The following is a 24,047-nucleotide window of genomic DNA, read 5'->3' on the forward strand; positions in this document are numbered from 1 at the left end:
GGAAGAACTTATCCACTAAAGATTCCACATGGGAGGATGAGAATTTTATGCAGAAGTATCCAGAACTACTCAAGCGTTGAGGACAACACTTTTTTTAAGGAGAGGGGCATGTTGGGTCCCTATAATACTAGTGATTACCCCATTACTATTGTAGTTATACCCCTTATTTATATTGTTGTGCCCCTATTACCCCCATATTGTTATTTCTGTGCCCCATAGAATCCCTCTATTGTTATTTTTGTGGCTTTATATTATTATTGTTAGGTCGGCTGGATTATATTGTGACTCCCTAGACTCCTATATATAGAAAGGAGGTTTTGTCATTTGTATCATCCAATAATTGTTCATTTCTGTAATGTAAAGGAGGTTGCCCCCTCGAAGAGGCTGAATTCTAAGGCGTTGATCTATCTTTTCTATCTCTTCTTGAACTGGTTTCATAACGTACATAGTAAAGAAACACACTTTACCTAACTCTATACCTAACTCTATACTAGACCAAGTTGTACTTAACTATTTCCTATGTGTCGGAATATCCTAACAGAAGAGGTGTTGAATAGGTAAAATAATGTTGGAAACGGCTCGGGTCAAGCCAAATTGTATTATGTTGATGGGAAGCGACGATTAGGTAGACACAAATCCATATAGATCCAATGGTTCATGCATGACACTTGTACACTCACCTTCCAAGCACAAAAATAAAATTTCAAAGCATTCTAGTAAATAGATCGAGGGTGATTACAAGTTGCAGTTCTACATCTATGTCATCTTAATGTGGAAGTTACTTAATGATTGTGAAAGCCCTGTCACATCCCATTTATTCGAACCCATTTTTTATGGTTGTGGTTATGTGATGACACTAGGGTTGGAATTTGATGACCAAAATGCCCATCATAGGGCATTTTGGTCATCAAATATGTTTAAAAAAATTATGTGACTCTTTCTCATGACATTTCTTTAAGTTTACGAAAAGTATTTTTGTTGTTTTATTTTTTCATGAAAACATCATTAATATGTTGTTAAGGGCATATTCCATCTATGCTAGTTGCATTATAAGGTCATTTGAAGTTTAAATGAGGTTGATTGCTAATAAAATCAAGTGTCCCATTAGGTATTCCATCATTCGCGATTAAGTATACAAGATAACATTCATTCAATTTGACATATAAATTTTATTTCTTTCCCATGTTGCCTCTTCTTCTTTTAATTTTGGCATCTTTAGAAGAAAAAAAATGAGTTTACATACCACTACGATAACAACTCATCGTAAACAAGCTAGATGACATTGCTCATTCCAAGTATTGGATATTTTTTAAAAGCAATATTTTTTTTTTGTTTTCTCTTCACTTTAGTTTCATGGTCGATTTCCCCATTGAAAGAATCCCTAGGCACAATAGTATTGAGCTTTAGCTTGCATTTTCCATACCCCGATAGCCGCAACAATGAGACTCCATGATATGATTTTTTTTTATGAAACTAGTAGAATTGTTAGTAGTGTTTTTCTCATGGTTCTTGGAAATTTCTCGTGTCTTCAATCTAAAAATAACTATTGATCACATGGGTGTCAAATTCTTGTATCTAAATGGAGAAGGGTTTAAATATCAAGAAGTTTGGTTTGTTTAGAATCCCTGAGCGTCCATAAATAAGATAACAAAGAAACCACATCGAAGCAAGGACATGAAAAAGAGCATGTTGGATGATATAATGGGGATCCTAAAAATTTTGGAGACATCAATGACTTAGATGAGGGTTATGAGGGTTTAGAAAGCTAAGGGGAGATGGGAAGACACTCTTAATAAAATGTAAGTTTTATTTTTTTAATTTTTTTTAAGTTTTGATTTTATTATATATCACTTTTGTAGCCAATTAAATTTTGCGCAGCTTTATTTCTTGGGTCTAAGTTAGTCACATTCTGCCAATCTTCATTATTTTACTTTCAATTGCTCAAATGTGAAATCAGAAAATTAGAGTCCCCATTAGAGAGCATGAAACCTTAAAATTTCTTCATTCTAAAATTGTTTACTAAAGATTTGTTGTACTCTAGCACTATGTGTTATTTAAAACTCAAATCACTAGCTTCGCTATTTCGTTTATTCATACTCGAGGCTGTACACTACTATTTTCTTATGATCCTTAGTTTCCTTTTTAGTCCAATTTGACACGTGATCTAAATTTCACCAAAGTGTTTTTAGCCCTGGATCTTGTAATAATATTTAAATCCTCCATCAGGAGGGTATGGTATCAGGATGGTACTTTGAAGAGTTCCTTAGGTTAGCACAACTGATATGAGTGAAATTTTGAACCTTCAAACTATAATAATTTAAAATTCATAATTTGCCACTCTAAACCTCCTAAGCATTAGTTCATAATAAGCACAGAGTCAACCCTCAACTTCAAAATCAAAATTATGTTATGTTATGCCTGAACATTACCTAACCTTTGTAACATTACAAATTTGAACCTAAAATGGTACTACCGATATGTCCTTCGATGTTCCTTAAATAATGCTAAACTCATGGGGGATTTATTCAGTGAACCTCTGACATATCATGTGTGTTTGTGTCATATTAAAGAATACCCTTAATTTGACTACATATTGGAAAATCCCTCTAAAAATCACATTATTTAACCCCCTACCAATATGAACCCAATAAGGCTTTCCAATTTAAAAAACCCCTACTTTCACTAGATATTGTAGGTACCCTGTTCTTCATTAGCATTTTTTATACCCCTTTATATTTTTTCATTCACTTTAAGGTCCATTTTTTATATTTTCCACTATAAAAATTCTTTACCCCCTATATATCCCCTAATATATTATGTCATTTTTTCCTCAATATATATCCCCCAATATGAAGCCACGTGGTATGATATTTCTCCCCCACTGAAGCCCCCTTGGCTAAACTACAAATCATCGAGGTACTAAGTATTCATAAATATTGACCCTTTTCATTTTTCTTTCTACAAGCCCCTTTGACACAGTCAAGACTCAAAACAATGCTAGAAATGAAGTTCCACTACCCAAAAAAATATCTATGTTTTTTGTCGAACAGAGTAACTAGTTACTAGTTACATAGAGCCTTTCTGAAAGAGCATACATATTCTCCACTACGAAAGAAAAATAGTCCTCTTAATAGTAAATTTTATAGCTTGACTCTGGTATCCCCTTAATTTCATGTTGTATGGCTAAGAAAAATCTTTGACCCTAGTGTCACTTTACATGAAATTATTATAATGAGTAGGTACAAGACGAGTATATGGAAGGAACCTCGTCACTTTCTTCTTCTTGGCCTTGTTTGTTAGTGGAGCTAATATTTGAAAAAAAAAATTGGTTTAGGGTTTCCATCTATTTTTTGGGCTTAGCAGTGTCAGGTTACATCTCTTTAGGCACTCACCATGTATTCTTTTATTTTTCTTGCAGTTCTCCCAAAGACACTTTAGCATTCCCAATGCTTAGTCATTTTTAGATTTTTATAGTCCAGTTGGACAATTATGGATGGTAAAATACATTAATATTTAATTTAAAAATCAAGTTACATTAATTAAATCTAATTGGGTATTCATTTGGGTCCACCCCATCAATACACTTTGTACTTAAAATGACATTATTTGGAAACACTTCAAACTTTTAAGTGATTTTACTTGTTGCAGATAAACATGACTCAAGGCCATATTCTATAAGATGTTTTAGGGATCCCTAATTTATTTATTGTGTTCTCTTTGAACATGGCCTTGATTTCATCAATGAAATCCAATATTGGGATGTTGTTATCTAGTAATACATTTTAATCTACCAATTCATGACCTACTTGTAATAGTGTGATATGATTCTAGGAGGTTAATTCCAGTGGTCCCTTTTGAATGGAGCCATGTACTAATGTCTTGATAGTTTAGAGCCATGTATTGATGTCGTGGTAGTCCATGAAATACACTAAGATGTAAAATATATCAAGCAATTTTGAATACTTTCTAGGCCCCTTTGCTAGTGACAAATTGTAAAATCCATGCTAGTAAATGCCCAAACAAAAGGAATGAAATTGTTGCTTTCAATTGAAAACATAACCAAATTTTTTTATATATATTTTTTGAAATGAATCACAAATATGAGTAGGAAGATTAAAAAATAGTGAGAGACTGTATTGTAAAGAAATAATCATGTGGGAAAACTAGTGGTAAAGATAAGTGAAGAAGCATGTGTAGGAAAATTATAGCAACAAGAATAAGAATTTATAGAATATTGGAATGAGGGAAGTGAAAATGAAACATGATTTAACTATAAATTTAGAGCTATTGTACCTGAATCACTCAATATAGTAAAAAAAAAAAGGGTCAGTTTCTCTTGGTTTTTTCATAATTGGTCAAATTTTGACTTTCTATTGATGGTGTTGGAAGTCTGCCAACACAAGGGGTCTTCCAAGAATGAAACCTCAACTAGACATCACATTGTTTGGAATAGGAACCCCATTTGTAAATGCGTCACAACCACCATTATTTGATGTTATAGATTTACCTTGGCTGTAGTTATCAACACAAGAAAGTATGCACATAACTTTGTGATAAGCAAGTGACTTAACTTTGTGAAATGCCAACTACGATGCATAAAAATCACTTTCATGGATAGGAAAAGATAGAGTGAACCTTTAGAAGAAAATTAATTGAACTCTCTTAATAATGACACACACGAACATAGGAATAATTGGTAATTAACTTGCAAAATAGTTCACATAGCAACAATGATCATGAAAGATAGTAGCAAATCACATTCAACAAGATATATACCAAATCCAACAAAATAGTTCACTTTCTTTAGTATGTATGAACACAAACATATATCGTAAACATTAAAATAATAGTCTTATAACATTCACGATACATGCATGAAAGTGCATTGGCTATGAGAGGTTCAAATATTAAGTGAAAGTTCCAAAGACATAATTACAATGATGCAACAATAGCCCCAATAGTAGAGCATTAAGTCACCACTTTTTCCTCCAAATAATGATCTTCTCTCCTATATCAAGCTAGAAAAGTCAAGGTGAAAATCCTTGTTGCTTGAGCTATGAGGGTTTATTTCTAGAAAATGAGGTGATTAATCACCTCCCATGTGACCCTTGACCTCCCTCATGACTCTTGAGCTCCCATGTGAATTTTGAGCTCCTACATTACTCTTGGACTTCCTAGTGACTCTTTACATTCATTGTGTGACCCTTGGGATTCCACACATTTTACATTTTCCAATTTTTGAAATTAAATAATCAATTCTACCAATAATGTGGCAAAAATACATGACACAAAACAATACTCTTGTGTTGACACTTTGAAGAGCTACAATTTGGATATTGTGACATGAGACTTCATTATATTGTATCAATGCCAAGTTCTTCTCCTTGTTGCTACATATTCAATCCTTCATGATAGATATTGTGTGTACTTCATCTTCACACTTCAAAGTGTCTGGTTATAGTATTGGAACCTTCTAATTCAATATGAGTTTCCATCTCCCTTTCATGGTCCAAGATTCCTTTACTCTTGCATGATAACACCTTTGTGTCTTATCTCTACAAGTTTCCTTTTGAAACCCCTTCTTGATGACCTCCTTGAGCATAATATTTCCATGATATAATGATATAACCTGCAAATCAAGTGTACTCATGACAAGGAAACATCAATCCAAAAATCACCTATTCTATCTTTATTTACTCATGTGAGGTGTTGATTGTGAGGCGAAAATGTGCAAGGAATGAGAGAGGGGCCTTCTTGGGTGCAGAGCTCCGAGTTCGGGGGTAGGGGATAGAGGTTTGGGCATTAGAAGGGTGCATTACAAAATGGAAATGGAAAGAGGCAAGGCTCTACATAGTGGGAAAGTCCAAGAGGCAAGGATGACAAGCTTGGGCACTATGACTGTGTAATGCACAGTCATTAAGGAGGGGAATCTAAGCATTATGCAGGTTTCCATTGCATGGGTCTAGAGATGGCTCTACTATCCACTGAGAATTCACAATTTGCAATGGAGGAAGATCTGTTTAAGGCATTGCGCAGAGGAAAAGTGTGAGCAGTAAGAAGTTGGGTCATTATGCCCTAGAAATGCTTAATGTGAAATGAATGGAGGGAGGCCTCAGTATTGCATACGTTTCTATTACAAGGCACTAAAGAAGGCTTCATTGTCAACTAGGAGTGCTCAATGTGAAACACAAGGCAAGGTTGATCAAGGCTTTGTGTAGTGAGCAAGTGTGAGCAGCAAGGGTTGAGTGACTATGCTCTAGGGATGCACAATGCGCAATGTGAAGGGAGTTGTCTATAAGATGGGATTAGAGGGAAAGTGTAAGAAACATGAGGCTCATGACTAAGGATTGGAAGTGTACAATCCACTCATCATTTGGCCAAAGGTTAAAGGTGTTCATAACTTGCTTCAAATGTTAGGACAAGGAAGAATGCCAAAATTGACTAAGTGTAAGATTAGTGGAACAAAGAGGAGAGAAAGAGAATGCATAACAGGACCTGATCATGATCTCACACACATGCATAATTATAAATGTACCAAGAATATGCACAATACCCAAATCCAACATGCATACATTTAAGTGGTAGTAAAATGACACTTATCTCCAAGTGCGATTATTAGAGAGAGTCTTTATGAAACAAGTGTCGACTACAATCGAATGATTCTCTATCCCATGGGAATGTGTCCAACACATGTTCTAATGATAACTAACATCAACTAGTACAAGAGAGTGTGTTGGAGCTTCCTCTAGCACATGTGCCAAGGCACTCTTAGGATATGTGAAAGCAAGCAAAATCAACATATACAAGAGTGAAAGAAATCTTGCTTCTCACGTTGGTGCTATACACATGTTCTTAAAGTAATTTTCCTTATGGTACATGAGTGATTTCGCTAGTTGCAGCAGGGATGAAACCCATATCTCTAACTATCTAGTGATTATAATTTTTTTCCCTTTTATTCCTTTTTCTTTGTATATTATTGTAACAAAAAATAGGTGAAGAATTTCCACTAAGCATGTAGCCTCTAGCTCCTGTATAATGTATTAGTAAATCTGGGTTGAATTTATAGCCTTCCAAGAGGCAGATTAAACATTATAATTACAGTAAACCCTTCGGGGAACTGTTTTGTAATCCTTTCCTATTTGTGGCTAACCTTCTCGGTTGTAAGCTATGACTTCCAGAAACGAATGTACATAGTTTTCTCAATTGTGCTCTTTATTTTGTTTCTACAATATCATTTGAATTGGAGTATGGCTTCCATTATTTCGTTGTGTCTATCAGCTATGGCTTTTGTTCAAGAGTTGGGTGTTAGTTAATTTCAAATTATTGCTTTCATTATAAATTTTCCGTATATGTCTGTTTCAAATTTTCTTGTTTTCATTTTTATATGATTACTAGAAGGTTAGCGATTCCTCAACATTCATTTCTTTTACTGTCCTCATTGTTTTTTGCCTCAATGGTATAGTAGATGATAATCTCTTATTATTGGATCCAACATTTAGGTAAATTTACTATGTTAGGTAGAACTAGGTAAGTTTAGTTTTCTCCTTTTTTCCCCAGGGTTATTATTTTTGGTTCTTATGTGTTCATTTGTAAAGCTCACCATTTATAAATAAGGAGAACAATAACCATCACTTCTACTCATTTTTTTTTGATTAAATGATCTTTATCGATAAGTAATTTATCCTCTTCACTTTTCTCTTGAGCTTAATTTTAGTTTAGTACTCGTCTCATAAATTAGTCTTTGGTGTACTGAGTTTGGTAATATATTTTCTTTGTTATAGATCCTCCCCACTACCAGTACTACACTATCTAGGCAATTGAGGTAGCGAAATTTCACTAATTGTTTTCTTTCTTTGTGTTCAGACACTGTACTAACTTGTATTCTCGACACAAAGAAAAACCCTACCTCCTAGCTTACTCATAAACTAATATATATATATATATATATATATATATATATATATATAATAGTTCACTTGAACTCCATCCAAATATTCTTTCTTCACAACCTTTGTGTAGAATAAGCATTTGACTGTATGAGAAATGGATACAAGTATGAATGCTAAAAGGGAAAAACCCTAGACTGCCATCAATGATGAATGCCTTTCGCCAGAAATGCAAGGATAACGATTCCTCGAGTGTTTTCCAAAGAAGTGGCTGGCTACACAGCACTAGGAATATAAGACATTTCTCTATGTTGAACTAATCAAGGAATTTATACCATTTTTTGTGGACCCATGGCATTATAAGAACCTGCTGAACCAAGTCCAAGTTACCCATCAGATTAAAACCTGAAAATACCATAAATTCATGGTCTGTACGATTCATATAAGTTTACAGAAATCATATATGCAGATTTGAACATGAACCTATTTATCATCAACGTCGGTGCGAAATATGTGGGAATTGGAAATATCGGTAGTTACGTTGTCCAAGAATGCAAACTTCCTCTTTGTTTTGGTCGAGTAATGAGAAGTGTGGGGGGTAGAAAAGGATTCTTGAGGATGGATGATGATGCTGATCTGCAACAACTCTGTGGCTAGAAGAGAAAGGAAAAATTCCTTCCATATTTGATTAATTGACAATGGCAATACCGAGGAATATTGTTGTAGTAGAATGATGTTTTCTTTGTTGTGTGGAAATCTTATAAAGGCAAAGTGTCAAGACAAGTGAGGAGCTGACGTGCACTTTGAAAACAAGGTAGATTCCTGCAAAGAGCAAAGTCAGAGCACAGTACGGAAGGTGACCGCATTTTAACACCACTTGTTGTTTCAAAGTACAATCCTTGAAGTTTGAAAGCACAAAGCTATTATTACTATGGTGTCAAGGCTACCACGTTGGCAGATGTATTTGTTTCATTCATTATTTTACACCAAAGCATTTGAAGGGCTTGCGTTTCAGGTAGGTATATCTGTTAGTGGGATAATGAAGAAATTTATATAAATAAGTATTATTAACTCTTTTTTGGCATGCATTTTAGGTAGGTATATCATGCATTTTGGGTATAGGTATATCGATAAGTAGAATACTAGAGAAATTTTTAGAAATAAATATTATATTGTATGTTTTATTTAATTTTCAATCTCTATTTTTAGAGATACATTCATAAGTGTTGAATTGAATTATACTTTTTGTAAATATATTTTATGTTTGTTTGATGAATGTGAAAGAGGTTGTGAATATTCTTCAGTTGCCATTTCCATTTTTTTTTGTGTTTCATAATTTTTATCTTGGTACTAGAACCTATGTGAATCATGGTGTGAATCATGTGTGTTAGAGATGTGTGATGTTGGGAAACTTGAGTGTTAAAGCCTATGGGTGATCGCATGTTCTATTGAGCCATGGAGTCTAAGCATATAATTGTTCTTTAGTGAGCCGAGAGATGTGTGAGCCAAAGGTTTAAGCCCAAAACGTGAAGGTTGCATGGATTATCGGAGCATTGGAACTCGGGTAGGATAGTGCTAAGTATTGTGTGTTATGTGGATTGTTGAAACATTAGAAGTAGGGAAAGACAATGTTAAGTATTGTGTGTTCAGGTGATTGACCTAGGCACTAGAGGTATGGCTACTACAAATTCAAGATAGTGTATGGGCTTGGTGTGGAAGCTCTCATAGTTGTTATCATAAGATTTATTGTAGCTTGCATTAGATCACAGAGGAGTGAAAAAGTATAGCTTCTAGGTGTGTGAAATAGGCCATTTATGTGATGTAGAAGTGCACAAATGTAATATCACAAAGATCTGCGTAAGTCGCATGGAGAAGGTCATCGTTAAGCCACCAAACTTTGTGATATATGGGCACTTCTTACTACTTCCTTCCCATGAAAAGATGTTGAATATGTAAACGAATGTTGCAAATGGATCCATCAAGTCAAGTCGAATTCTATTATTTTGATGGAAAGTGATGATAAGGTAGACACAAATCCATATAGAACCAATGGTTCGTATATGACACTTTTATACCCACCTTCCAAGCACAGAAATAAAAGTACAAAGCATTCTAGTAAATAGATCGAGGGTGATTACTGGTTATAGTTCTACATCTGTGCCATTTTGATGTGGCATTTACTTGATGATTGGGAAAGCATTGTCATATGCCATTTATTCGAACCCATTTTTGATGGATGTGGTTATGTGTTGACACTAGGGTTGGAATGTGATGACCAAAATGCCGATCATAGGGCATTTTGATCATCAAATACGTTTAAAAAATTTGTGTGATTGTTTCTCATGAAATTTCTTTAAGTTTACATAAAGTATTTTTTCCATTTTATTTTTTCATGAAAACGTCACTAATATGTTGCTAATAGCATGTTCCATCTGTGATAGTTGCATTCTATGGTCATTTGAAGTTTAAATGGGGTTGATTGCTAATAAAATCAAGTGTCCTATTATGTATTCCATCATTCATGATTAAGTATACAAGCCAACATTCATTCAATTGTACATATAAATTTTATTTTCTGCCCATGTTGCCTCTTCTTCTTATATTTTTGGCGTCTTTAGAAAAAAAAAAAAAAACAAAACAAATTTTGAGTTTACATGCCACCGCAATAATAGGTCATCGTACTGGACTGAGCTCCGCGCACGCATTTTGCAGCTGAACCCTGAGGCTCACACGCAGCGCATCCTGCAAGCTGTGATCTTGCCCACTCTCAGCTGATCTGAACCCTACGGTCTCTGCATGCAGTGGTTGGGCTGCTTCATGGACCGATCTGCCGGATTTTGACACTCCCGCTCCTGGGGATTGAAACTATGGAGGGATTGGGCTCTCCTCAAGCGGCTCCCCTGCCTCCCCTGCCGAGATCTTCTGCAGAGGCCTTCTCCCAACTCTTGGCTGGTCTCCCAAAGAAGAAAACAGCAGAAGCAACGAAGTTTGTTAAAAAACTAGATGATATTCCGGTGATCTCTCTTCTTCCAGAAACCCCAATCCAAGTTGCTCTGTCGTTAGCTAAATGGGCTCTCATCGGCCAGTTCACAGGACTATGGTCGTCTCCAAAATCCACCGAGAGTTGGGTCATCAGAAAGTGGGCGCCGCTAATCAAAGAAAATGTCACCTCATACTTTCTGGGGAGAGGATTCTTCCTCTTCGAATTCACATCAAAGGAAGACAAAGACCTGATCTTCCAAAACGGCCCCTACTTCATGGGCCCTCATGGTCTGTGTCTGAACAACTGGACTCCGGACTTTGATCCGACAGTTGATGTACCCAAAGCAGTCCCGGTATGGGTCAGACTTCCAAATCTTCCAATGCACTGTTGGAATTGGGACTCACTGAGACATATTGGAAATGCCCTGGGGAAATTCATAGACCGAGCAAATAATAAAGATCAATATGACTGTGCCAGGATCTGCATAGAGGTTCATCTAGAGGTGGGATTACCAGAGGCCATCACAATGAAGGTCGGAAGTTGGACGCATTTACAGAAACTGGATTATGAACAATTTCCCTTCAAATGCCGGAAATGTCATGTTCATGGACATTTCGCCAGAGATTGCCCGACCAACAATGAGCCTGCACAAGGGAAGGAGGACGGATGGAACCAAGTCAAGAGATCCAAATCACATCCTAAGAATCAGAAACGGGAGGCCCTAACGGCAAAGGGCCTCACCAGACTACTGCTCACCAGATCTCGACCAAGACTGCGCCAAAAAACAAGTTCGAACCGCTGAGCTCGCAAACAGAAGGCACCCAGGAGATCGACCTTCAAAAGGAGACAAAAATGACTCAGGAGACCGAGTTCCATAAAACAGCTCCTTCAGGAAAAGGTACCCCCTCAGCGTCCCTCAAAGGAGTCAACACTGAAGATCCCAAAGATAAGATTTTAGAAGAGGAGGAAGAAGAACAAGAATCTGAAGAATCAGAAGAGGAACGGGAAATAGGAGAGTCCCAAACATCAGTAAGAAGATCTACAAGAGGCCGAAAAACGGACAGGGAAAAAAGGGAGCAGGAGAACTACAAAGAAAAACTTCAGGGCAGCCAACCAACCTTGGAAAAACTGCTAGCTCCAAAGTCAAAGATGCTGAAAAGCCAGGTCCAAGGCTCCAAGGGAGCCCATCAGAAACACAAATAATGAAGATCATCTCCTGGAATTGTAGAGGTATGGGGAGTAAAGCTAAGGAAGAAGCCATCGGAAATTTAATCAGAACAGAGACCCCAAACATACTTCTCGTCTAGGAGACAAAGCTGGAAGACATAGTCTTCCTTCAAACAAGCAAGAAACTCTGGTTCAAGAGTGAAGCAAGAGCAATCTTTGCCCGGGGAGCCTCGGGAGGAATCGACACCTTATGGAACATGAGAAAAGTTGCAGTCCTATTTGAGGCTAGAAATACCCACTGGTTGCTGCTGAAAATGTAGAACCTAGACACCAAGGAATTTTTTTGTCTTTTTAATGGTTACTCTCCAGTCAATGTTGGGGAAAAAAGAACTGTTGGGACTCCATAAGACAACAAGCAGATTTGACAATCATGGAGAATATTATTATAGTCGGGGACGTCAATCTCATTCTCCATTCATCCGAAAAAAGGGGAGGCAGCATAGTACGTGATCGAGCAAGGGAATGGGTGGAGGACATTTTGCAGGACTGGGACATGCTGGATATCAAACCCTCTTCCGGTAAGTACTCTTGGTCCAATAAAAGAATGGGCCCTGGCCATATTGTTGCCAGACTAGATAGATTCTTTATTCAAAGCTCCTTCTTGTTGCTAGGCCTAGAACCAAGAATGCATATTCTTCCTAATAGCATTTCAAACCATAAGCCCATTAAACTATAGCTTCTAGCTCATCTTGATTTGGGGCCTATCCCATTTCGTTTTGGCCCGCTCTGGATAAAGGAGCCAGACTTCATGCAAATTGTCAAGGATTGCTGGAATCAGTCGATCAAAGGCCCGCCTTTCTATATCTGGGAAGAAAAGCTTAGAAGTGTAAAATGAGCTCTCAAAAGATGGGCCAAAACTCTGTCTAATCCAGCTACAGACAAAAAATACATGAAAGCCTCACTTTCCTCCCATCAAAAGAGTATGGAGAAGGACACAATCACTAAGGAGGTGCTAGAACAGGAATCTCATCTGCAGCAGTGCTACCACAAGGCTTGCTTAGCTGAACAAGAGTATTGGAGATTAAAATCCCGCAATCTCTAGCTTAAAGCAGGGGATAGGAACACTCCCTACTTTCACAAACAAGCCCAGGAAAGGAAATGCTTTAACACTATCTCGGAGATCAAAAAGGATAATGACATTCATAAGGATTTTGAGTATATAAAGAAAGCAGCCTTTTTACACTTTCAAAGCTTGTATAGTGAGGACAAGGATCCAAACCAATATTCAGATCTGCTAGATGTTATACCTTCTGTAATATCTCAGCGAACAAAGGAAACTCTTGAGGCCAAAATCACTAAAGAGGAAGTGGAAAAAGCCCTCTTTGATATGGACCCGAATAAGGCCCCTGGACCGGATGGCTTCTCGGCCAGATTTCTCCAAGCTTGCTAGCCGATTATAGAAAAGGATCTGCTCAAAATGGTGCAAAAATCTCAGAATACTCAGAAAATAGGAGGCAGCACAAACTCTGCCTTCTTAGCCCTTATCCCCAAGGAGAAAGGCACCAACATCTTCAGCAGATTTCGTCTGATCTCCCTATGTAACACTGGATACAAATTAATCACCAAAATAATCGCAAACAGATTGAAGCTCATCCTCCCCAAAATAATTCCTGAGAACCAAGGAGGCTTCATTCAAGGAAGGCAGATCGTTGACAACTTCATTCTCGTCCAAGAGGCAATTCACTCAAGTCTTCTCCGAAAAGAGCAAGGTATGGCAATTAAATTTGATTTAGCCAATGCATTTGATCGAGTAAATCATAACTTTCTTTTAAATGTTATGAGCAAATTTGGGTTTGGAGAAAATTTCATTAAATGGATCCGGGCATGCATCTCGGAGTCATGGATCGCCCCTCTAGTGGATGGAAGAGCCACTGACTTTTTCAAAGCTTCGAGAGGACTTAGACAGGGGTGTCCTCTATCCTCTCTTCTATTTGTCATCCAAGCTTCTGTCCTCAGCTTCCTGTTAAACAAAAAGTTGCAAGATCAAGACATCAATGGATTGTGCATTGCAAGAGGGGTAAAAAACATAAATCATGCCTTGTTTGCGGATGACACATTGTTACTGGGACCTGCCACACTCACCTCTGCATCAAAATTCAAAGTGGTTTTGGATGAATTCAGTAAGGCCTCAGGCAGTGCTGTAAATAAGAGCAAATGCCACATATACAGCTGGAACATTACCCCAAGGGTGTTATCTGATATTTCCAGATGTTTGGGCGTCGCAGCCTCTTCCTCCTGGTCTTCTTTTAAATACTTGGGACTACCTGTACGCCATAAAAGACCTACAAGCAAAGACTGGCTCCCACAGTTGGAAAAATTCAAGTCAAAAATACAAGCCTGTGGCTACTCTTGGCTAAATACTGTTGGAAAATCTGTTTTAATTAAATCAGTGCTTATTAGTCTCCCTTTATTTCGATTCACTGGAATCCTTGCTCCGGCAACCATCATCAAAAAATTGGAAGAATATATTCGGAGGTTCTTCGGGAAGAGAGGAAAACAAAACGAAAACAAAATTCCTCTAATAAGTTGGGAAACCATTACCAAGCCTTTGTGGGAGGGTGGCTTAAATTTTAAAAATCTCTGCGAGCAGAATGTGGCAATGGCAGCAAAGATCATATGGAAAATCATTGCACCCAATCCGGGCTCGGCTCAAGTCACTCTCTGGAAAAAATATTTCAGGGGATCCCGCAACAGATCTTTGGATAATGTTATTCAAAGGCCTAACTCGGCATTCCTGAAGCTGTATGCTAAAGTTTCCCCTCTAATAACAACACACTCATATTGGATTCCAGGTAATGGTAAAAAGGTCAGAATTTGGACTGACAGAATCATGAATAAAGATCCAGTTGAAAACAGAGCCTCCATCGACACGCTGCGTAGTTGGATGGGCAGTGAGGGTCTGAGCTCGTTGTGGGATATTTCACTATGGAACAATGATATCTGGGCAGGTTGGAAATGCATCGAGGTGCCAGAGCAACTGTCAAATGAATGGGCCACGTTACTAGATTGTTTGCATGGAATGGCACCCACGCATATGAGGAAAAGAGATCAGAAAGGATGGGGAACGAGCATCAAAGGCTACACAGTCTCCCTGGGGTATATCAAATTGAATGAGTGACCATATGTTCCCCCAAATCCAGCTCCATGGCAAGGTGTATGGCGCACTCCTTTATTTCCCAAAATTGACTTCTTTTCCTAGCAGCTCTGTCACAGCAAAATCTTAACCTATGACATTCTTTAGAAGAAAGGTTTCTACGGTCCCTCCATCTGCTCATTGTGCAGTGAGAACGCAGAGTCAACAGTTCATTTGTTTCTTGAGTGTAACTTCTCCAAGCAGGTATGGACTTCTCTTATTCAAAATCCGTATCCAAATTGCAAGCTCCCAGGCAGCATGGCGGATCTCTTTTCAAACTGGGCAACCAGATACCCTGGCCCAGCTCCTAAAAATCAGACCATTAAAACAGCATGGGCAGTCCTCCCAAAGATCATAAGTTGGCAGATATGGCTTGAACACAACAGAAGAATCTTCAGAAATACAAAGCAGAACCACAAGATTTTAGAAAACAAAATCAAATGCCAAATCAAGGAGTGCTTGGCTGATATAAAAGATGACTCCAACCTCAGTCAACAGGACATCATTTGGGGATCGATTCTAGGCCTTCAATTCCAACCAGCAGTCAGAAACGCCCCTATCACTAAAGACTGGCAGATAAGGAAGTCTGAAAGTGATTTTCAAGACTGGAACAGAATGCAAGCAAGACAGACCCTCTTTTTTGACGGGGCAGCAAAGGGTAACCCGGGCAAAGCTGGAGCAGGAGGTGTTGTTTTAAATTCAATAGGAGAAAAATTCCATTCCTATGCCTGGGGTCTCGGATATTCTTCCAGCATTCAAGCGGAGGCCTTAGCCCTCCTTCAAGGTCTCAAGAGCCTCAAATAATTAAACATAAAAGAAGCCATCGTTATAGGAGACTCCCAGATCATCATAAACGCAATGGCTTCCAAATCCCTAGCTCTGGATCTTAATCTAGCAAGACTAATAACCAGAATCAAAGGCTTGGAAAGCTACTTTCAGGATTTGAGAGATTATCATGTGATGAGAACCCATAATAAAAAGGCGGACATAGAAGCCAACAAAGTTGTCCTCCTCTCTTCTGGAACCAAGATGAAAGACGGAAAAGAATCATGGGAACCCATTCCATAATCTGATCGCTGCCATGTTCTACTACTTGATATTAAATAAATTTGTCTCCATCTTCAAGTGGGGGAAAATCTCTGAAATTGATTCCATGAACTCTTTAGCAAGAAAGAATTCTGCAAGCTCCAGCTACATACTTAGTCACTGCAGTGAGTGGAAACAGGGCAAAGAGATTTCCAATGTAATCAAATTTTTGGCATTCAGGCCAAGTTGAATACAAACAATCCATAACCGTTTCTGTTAAAAAAAAAAAAATAATAGGTCATCATAAAAAAGCTAGATGACATTGCTCATTCCCGGTATTGGAGTTTTTATTAAAAGCATATTTTTTTTCTTTTCTCTTCTCTTTGGTTTCATGGTCGATTCCCCATTGGAAGAATCACTCAGCATAATGTCACTAAGATTTAGCTTGCATTTTCCCTACGCCGATATCCCTGGCAATGAGACTCTATGATATGATATTTTATTTTTTTAAGAAACTAGTAGAATTGTTGGCAATGTTTTTCTCATGGTTCATGGAAATTTCTCGTGTCTCCAATCTAAAACTAACTATTCATTACATGGGTGTCAAAGTTTTATATCTAAATGGAGAAGGGTTTAAATATCATGAAGTTTAGTTTGTTTAGAACTCCTGTGCATCAGGGAAAATTTTAAGAACCCCCCCTAAATTTTTAAATATAATAAATGGGCGAATCTCCATGGTATATAGGAAAAATGGAAGGCGATTTTATCAATAATATAATATGTATATATAATTTTTTGGCGAATCTCTCACCAGGCATGGCGAATATTTTACTCAATTATAAAATCTTGTAAGATCTTGGCGAGTCTTTCACTAAATAATAAAACTTTGTAAAGTCCTAGTGAATCTTAGCATAGGCTACATGCTGGTTTAATTCCCCCATTTAAATAGGCTACATTCCAGGTGAATACCATGGGTCAATACCATGTGTCGTTTTGGTGAATACCATGGGTCAATACCATGTGCCATTTTTATTTTTATTAATTCTAATATTAGGGTTAATAATGGTTTTTTGCATGGTATTAATAACAATCTAGTCCATGGTATTTGTCCCATAGTAGTTTGGCCATAGGTTTCACCTAAATATAACCCATTTTTGAGTGTTCGTAAATATAAGGTGACTTATGGAGTAAATATAAAAAAATGTTTTATTTGTTTACCATACCTCTCGTTTATTTATATTTTTATTAATTTACCATACCTCTTTTACAAATATGGTATTTGGCCCATAGGATTCACTTAAATAAAACCTCTTTCTTGAGCCTTCATAAATAGAACGAGGGTTATAGACTAAATATAAAAAGAGGTTTTATTTATTTACGATACGTCTAGTTTATTTATATTTTTATTTATTTACCATACCTTTTGAGTAAGTATAAAAAGACGTTTTATTTATTTACCATACCTCCACTTTACTTATATTTTTATTTGTTTACACCCTTACATGTATATAAGGTGACTTATGGAGTAAATATAAAAAATGTTTTATTTATTTACCATACCTCTCATTTATTTATATTTTTATTAATTTACCATACCTCTTTTATAAATATGGTATTTGGCCCATAGGATTCACTTAAATAAAACCTATTCTTGAAAATGGGTGAACGGATTCACTTAAATAAAACCTATTCTTGAAAATGGGCGAATGGAAGGTTGTAAGTCCTCATTTCAAGGGCTAAATTTACCTTTTTTACCCTCTCCCTTAAAATAAGGTGGGCTATTTGAGGTGATTTGTAAAAATGTACTATGATACAAAATATTCGCCCACTAAAAATTTAAAACCCCTTAATTTCGCCAAAGGGCGAACATTCGCCCCTAAAATTATCCTTGTTGTGCATCCATAAATAAGACAGCAGAGAAACCACATCGACGCAAGGGCATGAAGAAGAGCATGTTGGATCTTGACAATTTTGGAGACCTCAACGAATTAGATGAGGGTTTAGAAAGCTAAGAGGGGATGGGAAGACACTCTCAAGAAAGGATAAGTTTTTATTTCTTTTTCTTTTTCAAGTTCTAATTTTATTATATATCACTTTTGTGGTCAATTAAATTTTGTGCACCTTTATTTTTTTGGTCTAAGTTAGTCACATTCTACCAAAATTCATTATTTTACTTTCAAATGCTCAAATGTGAAATAAAAAAATTAGAATTCCCATTAGAGGGCATGAAACCCTAAAATTGCGTCATTCTAGAATTGTTTACCACATTAGAGGAAATTTTAGCCTAAAAGTGCCCATGAAATGTTCACGTAATTTCCATGTCATAATATTTAAACCAATCAAAATCATTTAAATTTAAAAAGAGGTACATGTAAATATTTTGGGGGGAAAAGAAGCAAAACTATTTTTTTAATTGTATTTTTGGCTTATCTCCTTGTAGGTTGACTCAAATTTCAAGTGTAGGCACTTGTTGGATGTAGAATTAAATTCTACATCCAATGAGTACCCATTATGCATACTTTTGAGAAAACCCACATTCATCAAAATTGCGGATACATTAAAAAAGTGTATCCAACACGATTTTTTAATGTATCTGAAATTTTGATCAATGTGGGTATTCTCAAAACTATGCATAATGGATACTCCTTGGATGTGAAATTAAAATTCGCATCCAACAAGTATCTACATTGGAAATTTTATTAAACCTATAAGAAGATAAGCCAAAAAGACAATTAAAAAAGTGGTTTTCTTCTTTTCCCTCCAAATTTCATAACTCTTATTTTATTATTTTAACTATTATTTTATTAGTTTTCCTTAGGAGGGCACTTTTAGGCTAAAATTTCCTCTAATGAAGACTGGTTATACTTTAGCACTATGTGTTATTTAAAACTCAAATCAACAACTTTTGTTATTTCGTTTATTCATACTATAGGTCATACACTATTATTTTCTTGTGATCCTTAGTCTCTTTTTTGGTCCAATTTGACACGTGATCTCAATTTCACCAAAGCGTTTTTAACCCTAAATCTTGTAATAATATTTAAATACTCCATCAAGAGGGTAGGGTATGAGGATGGTACTTTGAATAGTTCCTTAGGTTAGCACAACTGCTATGAGAGAAATTGTGAGCCTTGGAACTATAATAATTTAAAATTCATAATCTGCCACTCTAGACCTCCTAAGCATTAGTTCATAGTAAGCATGAAGTCAACCCTCAACTTCTAAATTAAAATTATTTTATGATCTGCCTGAACATTACCTAACCTTTGTAACATTACAAATTTGAACCTATAATGGTACTATCGATATGTCCTTTGATGTTCCTTAAAGTGTGCTAAACTACAAATCAACGAGGTACTAAGTATTCTTAAATATTGAACTTTCTCATGGTTCTTTCCACAGGCCCCTTTGACATAGTCAAGACTCAAAACGGTGCTAGAAAATAAGTTCCACTACCTGAAAAAGTATTTCTTTTTTGTTGCAAAGAGTAACTAGTTACTAGTTACAAGGAACCTTGATGAAAAAGCATACATATTCTCCACTGCGAAAGAAAAATAGTCCTCTTACTAGTAAAGTGTATAACTTGATGCTAGTATCCCCTTAATTTCATGTTGTATGGCTTCGCAAATTCTTCGACCCCGGTGTCACTTTACATGAAATTATCATAATGAGAAGGTACAAGATTGGTAGATGGAAGGAATCTCATCACTTTCTTCTTCTTGGCCTTGCTTTTTAGTGGAGTTGATATTTGACAAAAAATTTGTTTTAGGGTTTCCATCTATTGTTTGCGCTTAGCAATTTCTAGTTATATCTCTTTAGGCACTCACCATGTAATCTTTTATTTTTCTCTTAGTTCTCCCGGAGAGCCTTTAGCATTCCTAATGTTTAGTCATTTTGAGCATTTTATAATCCTCTTGGCCAATTACGGTTGGTAATATACATTAATATTTAATTTTAAAATCAAGTTACGTTAATTAAATCTAATTGGGTGTTCATTTGGGTCCACCCCATCAATGGACTATCAACTTAGGATGACATTGTTTGGAAACACTTTAAACTTTTAAGTGATTTTATTTGTTGCAACTAAACATGACTCAAGACTATATTCTATAAGATGTTTAATGGATCCCTAATTTATTTATTGTGTTCTCTTTTAACATGACCTTGATTTCATCAATGAACTCCAATATTGGGATGTTGTTATCTAGTAATACTTTTTAATCTACCAAGCCATGACCTACCTACAATAGTGTGATCTGATTCTAGGAGGTTACTGCTAGTGGTCCCTTTTGAATGGAGCCATGTACTGATGCCTCAATATTTTAGATCCATGTATTTATGTCTTGGTAATCCATTAAATACTCTAAATAGTAAAATATATCAAGTAGTTTCGAACCTTTTCCAGGCCCCTTTGCTAGTGACACATTATAAAAGCCATGCTAGTAAAGGCTAAAGCAAAAAGAATGAAATTGTTGTTTTCAATTGAAAACATAACCAATTTTTTTATATATTTTTTCGAAATTAATCACAACTATGAATAGCAATATTAAAAATCTGTGAGGGATTGTATTGTAAAGAAATAATCATGTGGGAAATCTAGTGATAAAGGTAAGTGAAGAAGCGTGTGTAGGAAAATCATAGCAAGAAGAATAAGCATTTATATAATATTGGAATGATGGAAGAGAAAATGAAACACAATCTAACTATAAATTTAGCCCTATTGTAAATGAATCACTCAATATAGTAAAAGCAATGGGTCGATTTTTCTTGGTTTTTTCATAATTGATCAAATTTTAACTTTTTACTGACAGTGTTGGAAGTCCGCCAACACAAGAGGTTTTCAAAGTCTGAAATCCCAACTAGAAATCACATTGTTTGGGATAGGAACTCCATTCATAAATTCATCCCAACCACTATTATATTGATCTTATAGATTTTACTTGCCTATAATTATCAACATAAGAGAGTATGCACTTACCTTTGTGATAAGAAAGTGAGTTAACTTTGTGAAACACCAATTGAAATGGATACAAAGCACTTTCATGGACAGGAAAAGAGAGAGTGATCCTTTAGAAGAAAATTAAACGCAATCTCTCAATAATGACACACATGATCATAGAAATAATTATTAATTAACCTACAAAATAGTTCACATAGCAACAATGATCATGAAATAAAGTAACAAATAACATTCAATAAGATAAATACCAAATCCAATGAAATAGTTCACTTTCTTCAGTATGTATGAACACAAACATATATCATAAACATTAAAATAATAGTCTTACAACATTCACGATACATTCATGAAAGTGCATTGGCTATGAGAGCTTCAAATATTAAGTGAAAGTTTCAAGTCCATAATTACAATGATGCAACACTAGCCCCAATAGTGGAACATTAAGTCACCACTTGCTCCTCCAAAGAATGACCTTCTTTCATATATCAAGCTAGAGAATTCAAGGTGAAAAACCTTGTTGCTTGAGCTATGAGGGTTTATTTATTGCAAATGAGGTGATTATTCACCTCCCATGTGACTCTTAACCTCCCTCATGACTCTTGAGCTACCATGCGAATTTTGAGCTCCTACATGACTTTTGGACTCCCTAATGACTCTTTACATTCCATCCATGGCCCTTGAGATTCCACACATTTTACCTTTTCCAATTTTTGAAATCACATAACTAATTCTACCATTAATGTGGCAAAAATACATGAGACAAAACAACACACTTGTGTTGACACTTTGAAGAGCTAAAATTTGGAGATTATGACATGAGACTTCATTATAATGTATCAATGCTAAGTTCTTCTCCTTGTTGTTATGTATTCAATCCTTCATGATAGATCTTGAACGTACTTCATATTCACCCTCCAAAGGGTCTGGTTATAGTATCAGAACCTTCTAATTCAACATGAGTTGACATCTCTCTTTTATGGTCCAAGATTAGTTTACTCATACATGATAACACCTTTGTGTCATATCTCCACAAGTTTCCTTTTGAAACCCCTTCTTGATAAACTCCTTGAGCATAATATTTCCATGATAAGATGATAGAACCTGGAAATGAAGTTTACTTATGACAAGACAACATTAATCGCTAAATCACCTATTCTATCTGTGTTTGCTCATGTGAGGTGCTAACTATGATGGGACAATGTGCAAGGAATGAGAGAGGGGCCTTCTTAGGTGCAGAGCTCAGAGTCAGGAGTAGGGGGTGGAGGTTTGGGCATTAGAAGTGTGCATTGCACATTGGAAAGGGAAAGAGGCAAGGCTCTACACAGTTGGAAAGTCAAGGAGGCAAGGATGACATGCTTGGGCACTATTATAGTTCAATGCCTAGTTAGTGAGGAGGGGCCTCTAAGCATTGTGCATGTTTCCATTGCAGGGGTCCAAAGATGGCCCTACTTTCCACTAAGAATTCACAATGCGTGGTGGGGGGGAAGTTGATTAAGGCTTTTCGCAAAGGGAAAATGTAACAACAAGAAGTTGGGTCACTATGCCCTTGAAATGCTCAATGGGAAATGAACAAAGGGAGGCCTTAGTATTGCACAACTTTCGATTACAAGGAGATAGAGAAGCCTTCACTGTCAACTAAGAGTGCTCAATGTGCAATGCAAGGCAAGGTTGATCAAGGCTTTGTGTAGTGAGAAAGTGTGAGGAGCAAGGGTTGAGTGATTGTGCTCTAGGGATGCACAATGGAAAACGTGAAGGGATTTGTCTATAATATGGGCGCAAAGGGAATGTGTAAGCAACACGAGGCTCAAGACTGAGGCTTGGAAGTGTACAATGCATTCATCACTTGGCCGAAGGTTCAAGGTGTTCATAAAGGTGTTAAGAATCCCAAAATTGACTAAGTGTGAGATTAGTGTAACAAAGAGGAGAGAAAGAGAATGCATAACATGACTTGATCATACTCTCACACACATGAAAAATTACACATATGAAAAGAAGATGTGTAGTACCCAAATCCAGCATGCATACATTTAAGAGATAATAAAATGACACTTATATCCAAGTGCGACAATTAGAGAGAAAGTCTTTGTGAGACAGGTGTCGACTAAAATCGAAGGATTTTCTATCCCATGGGAATTTGTGCAGCACATGTTCTAATGATAAATAACATCAACTAGTGCGAGAGAGTGTGTTGGAGCTTCCTCTAGCACGTGTGCCAAGGTGCTCTTAGGATATGTGGAAGCAAGAAAAATCAGCACATCCAAGAGGGAAAGCAACCTTGCCTCTTAGATCGGTGCTCTATGCATGCTCTTAAAGGATTTTTCCTTATGATATAGGAGTGATGTCATTAGTTGCAGAATGGATGAAACCCCTATCTCTAGCTATCTAGCGATAATAATGTTTTTTCCTTTTTTTCCCTTTTTCTTTGTATATTATTGTAATAAATGATAGGTGAAGAATTGTCTCTTGGCATGTAGCCTCTACCTCATCCTATATACTGTATTTGAAAATATGGGGTGATTTGTAGCCTTCCAAGAGGCAAATTAAACATTATAATTATAGGAAACCCTTCGGGGAATTGTTTTTTAATCGTCCCTTATTTGTGGCTAACCTTCTAGGTTGTAAGCTATGACTTTTGGAAATGAATCTACATAGTTTTCATCATGATTATCTTAGTTCGAATGAAAATTTTGTCAACTGTGCTCTTTATTTTGTTTCTATGATATCATTTGAATTGGAGTATGGCTTCCATTATTTCGTTGTGCCTATCAGCTATGACTTCTATTCAAGAGTTGGGTATTATTTAATTTCAAATTATCGCTTTCAATGTAAATT

General features: G+C 36.5%; 1 protein-coding gene and 1 pseudogene across 1 annotated transcript; one reads left to right on the forward strand and one right to left on the reverse strand.

Annotated features, from left to right (window-relative positions):
• The window catches only part of LOC149238203 (S-type anion channel SLAH2-like), a 70,765-nt pseudogene extending 59,746 nt beyond the window's left edge, over positions 1 to 11,019 (reverse strand).
• Positions 11,020 to 13,513: 2,494 nt separating this feature from the next.
• LOC149238205 (uncharacterized) lies at positions 13,514 to 14,453 on the forward strand. The gene is made up of 2 exons (XM_089369504.1): positions 13,514 to 13,805; positions 14,305 to 14,453. The coding sequence occupies exons 1-2, from the start codon at positions 13,514 to 13,516 to the stop codon at positions 14,451 to 14,453; spliced, it is 441 nt and encodes a 146-aa protein (XP_089225630.1).
• Positions 14,454 to 24,047: the final 9,594 nt, after the last annotated feature.

The sequence above is a fragment of the Pinus tabuliformis genome, chromosome 8, assembly GCF_031772625.1.
Source record: "Pinus tabuliformis cultivar Carrire ecotype Pingquan chromosome 8, CPIR1, whole genome shotgun sequence".
In the NCBI taxonomy this organism is placed as follows: domain Eukaryota; kingdom Viridiplantae; phylum Streptophyta; class Pinopsida; order Pinales; family Pinaceae; genus Pinus; species Pinus tabuliformis.

Bases quoted from the DNA above. Each gene is read 5' to 3' on its own strand.
- LOC149238205 (XM_089369504.1), top strand. From the start codon at position 13,514: ATGGTGCAAAAATCTCAGAATACTCAGAAAATAGGAGGCAGCACAAAC. The intron at 13,806-14,304 runs GTATGGCAATTA...TGATATTTCCAG, and splicing joins TCTTCTCCGAAAAGAGCAAG to ATGTTTGGGCGTCGCAGCCT.